This window comes from Myotis brandtii, unplaced genomic scaffold, assembly GCF_000412655.1.
Source record: "Myotis brandtii unplaced genomic scaffold, ASM41265v1 scaffold920, whole genome shotgun sequence".
NCBI lineage: Eukaryota > Metazoa > Chordata > Mammalia > Chiroptera > Vespertilionidae > Myotis > Myotis brandtii.
The window spans coordinates 492,186-496,372 of NW_005371792.1; the positions used below are offsets into that span (position 1 = coordinate 492,186).

The 4,187-nt window shown below is 36.8% G+C and overlaps 1 protein-coding gene across 1 annotated transcript in view; it reads right to left on the reverse strand.

Moving 5' to 3' along the window:
• The window catches only part of CUL5 (cullin 5), a 59,431-nt gene that overhangs the window by 48,130 nt on the left and 7,114 nt on the right, over positions 1-4,187 (reverse strand). The window contains exon 2 of the mRNA XM_014532894.1: positions 3,453-3,552. Coding sequence (XP_014388380.1) covers positions 3,453-3,552 — 100 coding nt within the window. The remainder of the gene's footprint in view (positions 1-3,452; positions 3,553-4,187) is intronic.

Genomic DNA, 4,187 nt, shown 5'->3' on the forward strand with positions numbered 1-4,187 from the left:
GGTTAAGGGTGATCAGGCTGGCAGGGGGGCAGTTAGGGGCAATCAGGCAGGCAGGTGAGTGGTTAGGAGCCAGCGGTCCCAGAGTGTGAGAGGGATGTCCGATTGGAGTGGGTGCAAGCTGGGCTGAGGGAACCCCCACTCCATGCATAAATTTTGTGCACCAGACCTCTAGTATTATAAATATCTGTGTACAAAAAATGTTCACAAAAACTTGTGCACTTACCTATAAAAGAGAAAGGACTCAAAATCAGAAATGAAAGTGGAGACATACAACTGATACCACAGAAATACAAAGGGTCTTGAGACTACTATGAACATTACATGCCAACAAATCTGACAACCTAGAACTGATGAATAGATTACTAGAAACATACAGTCTACCAAAAGTGAATCATAAAAAAATAGAAAATCTGAATAGACGGATCACTAGTAAGGAGATTCAATCAAAAACGTCAACAAACAGCCCGGACCAGGAGGTCACAGTTCGATTCCCAGTTAGGGCACATGCCCCGGTTGTGGGCTTGATTCCTGGGGAGGGGGGTGGGTAGAAGGGGAGATGCAGGAGGCAGCTGATCAATGATTCTCTTTCATCATTGATGTTTCTATCTCTCTCTCCCTTTCTGGTCCTCTCTGAAATAAATTAAAAAAAATTTTTTTTTAAGTCAACAGACAAAACAAAAGTCCAGGACCAGATGGCTTCACTGGTGAATTTTATCAAGTATTTAAAGGAGAATTAATACCAAATTCTTCTCAAATTCTTACAGAAAATACTTCCAAACTCATTTTACAAGGCCAGCATTATCTTGATTCTAAAACTAGACAAGAGTGCCACAAGAAAAGAAAATTACAGGCTAAAATCCCTGATAAATGTAGATGCAAAAATCCTGAAAATATTAGCAAATCAAATTCTATAGCACATTAAAAGGATTACACACCATGATCAAGTGGGATTTATTCCAGTGATGCAAGAATGGTTCAACATTGGCAAATCAATCCATGTGATAATATCACGTTGACAAGATGGATAAAAATCACATGATCACCTTGGTAGATGCTGAAGATACATTTGACACAATTCAACATCCTTATATGATAAAGATTCTCAACCAGGTAGGTATAGTGAGAAAGTACCTCAACATAATAAAGGATTTATGTGACAAGCCCACAACTAATGTCATATTCAATGGAGAAAGCCGAAAGCCTTTCCTCTAAGGTCAGGAACAAGACAGGATGCCCACTCTTACCAATCCTATTCAACAAAACATTGGAAGTCCCAGCCAGAGCAATTAGGCAAGAAAAAGAAATACAAAGCAACTAAATTGGAAAGGAAGGCGAAAAACTCACCATTTCCAAATGATACGATGTTATATATAGAAAATCCTAACACCACCACAAAAAAACTTTTAGAATAAACAAATTCAGTAAAGTTGCAGTATACAAAATCACAACCCAAAAATCCATTGTGTTTCTATACTGTTTGTTTCATAGGAAACTATTGGAAAGAGAAATTATAAAAACAATCCTATTTACAATGCAACAAAAAGAATAAAATACCTAAGAATAAATTTAACCAGGAAGGGGAAAGACCTACACTGGAAACTATAAAACATTGATAAAAGAAACTAAAGAAGGCACAAAAATGAAAAGATATTCTGTGCTCAGGACTTGGAAGAATATTGTTAAAATGTGCATAAACCCCAAAGCAATCTACAATGGGAAAAGGACAATCTCTTCAATAAATGGTGCTGGGAAAATTGGACAGCCACATGCAAAAGAATAAAACTTGACCATCTTTCAACATAAATAACATTAACTCAAAATAGATTAAAAACTGAATTTAAGATCTGAAACCATAAAACTACTAAAAGAAAACACCGGTAGTAAGCTCCTTGACATCAACGTTGGTAGTGCTTTTTTTTTGCAGTTGGTACAAAAAGCAAAAATAAACATTGTAGGAGTACATCAATGTACAACAAAGCTTCCAAACATCAAAGGAAAGTATCAACAAAATAAAAAGGCAATCTACTGAATGGGAGAAAATATTTGCAAATCCTATCTGATAAGAGTCAATATCCAAAATAGATTTTAAAAAATCATACAACTCAATAGCAATACAGAAACAAAACAAAACAAAACAAAACAAAAAACCAATTAAAAATGGGCAGAGAATCCAAATAGACCTTTTCCCAAAGAAGACATACAAATGACCAACAGGTACATGAAAAGATGTTCAATATCATTAATCATCATGGAAATGATAATCCAAACCACAATGAGATACCACTTCACACCTGGTAGAATGGCTATTATAAAGAAGACAAGAATAAGTGTTGGATGTGGAGAAAAGGGAACCCTTGTGCACTGTTGGTGGGAATATAAATTAGTACAGCCACTATGGAAAATAGTATCGAGGTTCCTCAAAAAATAAAAAATAGAACTACCATATGATTCAGAAATTCTACCTCTAACTATCCATCCAAAGAAAACAAAAACACTAATTTGAAAAAATATACAGTCGGCCCTCTGTATTCATGGGTTCTGCATTTGTAATTGGTTTAACCTACAGATGCAGAACCAAAAGATACAAAGGGCGGACTAAGGGACTTGAGCATCCATGGATTTTGGCATCTGCTAGGAGTCCTTGAACCAACCCCCCCCCCCGGCCCCGTGAAAACCCCCCTGTTCGTTGCAATATTATTTACAATAGCCAAGATATGGAAACAACCTGAATGTCCACAGACAGACGAATGGAGAAAGAATATGTGGTACATACACAGAATGAAATATTATTCAACCATAAAAAAATGTCATGCCATTTGGAACAACATGGATGGAATTTGAAAAAAACTACTGTCAGTTTGAAAAGAGGTATTAGTGTGAGAAAAAAATAGATTTATGTGGGCTGACATATGGCTAAAAATAAATGGTGGCGGAGACATCTAAAGGACCTATAAAAAACTGAAATTTTAAATCTTTGTTTTTAACAATTAAATTTATTGTGGTGACATTAGTTAATAACCTTTATATAAGTTTCAAGTGTACAATTCAATAATACATTATCTGCATATTACATTGTGTGCTCACCTCCCAAAGCCTAGTCTCCCGTCACCATATATTGACCACCGTTACCCTCTTCAACATCCCTCCACCCTCCTTCCCCTCTGGTAACCACCATATTGTTGTCTGTGTCTATAACTTTGTTTTGTTTGTTCACTTGTTGTTTATAACATCTTTTAATTGAGGATAATAATGTACTCTCTTAAAAGAAATGTCACTGAGGGGGGAAAATAAGCAGATGATTATCATTTCATTAAAAAATTTATTTAAGAAATACGTCGAGTCAATATAATATTTAAAATTACTTCAGGAAGTCCTACATTTAAAGTATTATTTTTATAATATTCTTTGAGTAAAACCTTAAAATAAATGTAATATAAAGGTGCAGAACTTACTGCCTGTGCTTGCTTAATAAACTCAAGAATATCTTCTTTTAAAGCCTGGTGAATTTTTGCTGGGCCTTTATCATCCCAGAGACAGACAGCATGCACATCCCTATAAAAATAAAGCAGATAAACAAACATTAACACTGGAACAAGAACAAAGACAAAACTCATGTTAAGTTCTGTTTTTATACAGTTTCCATGGACCATAGAATCCATTCATATGAACTAAGCATGTGTTGTAAGTTGTCTCACATTCGTTTCTATTTTCTTTGTCATTCATTGTTTTCTTTAAATCTCTGCTAGTTATTGAATATATATAGATTTTTTTATCCTTATCCAAGGATATGTTTACTGATTTTTTAGAAATAGAAGAAGGGAGGAAGAGAGGGAGGGAGGGAGAGAGGGAGAGAGAAATTGATTGATGTGAGAGAAACATTGATGGGTTGCCTCATGTATGTGCCCAGACTGGGGATTGAACCTGCAACCTTTGGTGTATGGGACAATTCTCCAACCAAGCAACCTGGCCAGGGCTGCATAAATATCTATACTAATAAAAGAGTAATATGCTATTTAGACCAGGAGACCTTCCGGGAGACCTTCCAGATGTCCTTCTGGACAAAGCCACGGTGGCGGGGCTGAGGCAGTGGCAGTTAGGGGTGATCAGGCCAGCAGGGGGGGCAGTTGGGAGCGAGCAGGCCTGCAGGGGGCGCAGTTGGGGCGAGCAGGCCGGCGGTGGGGGGGCAT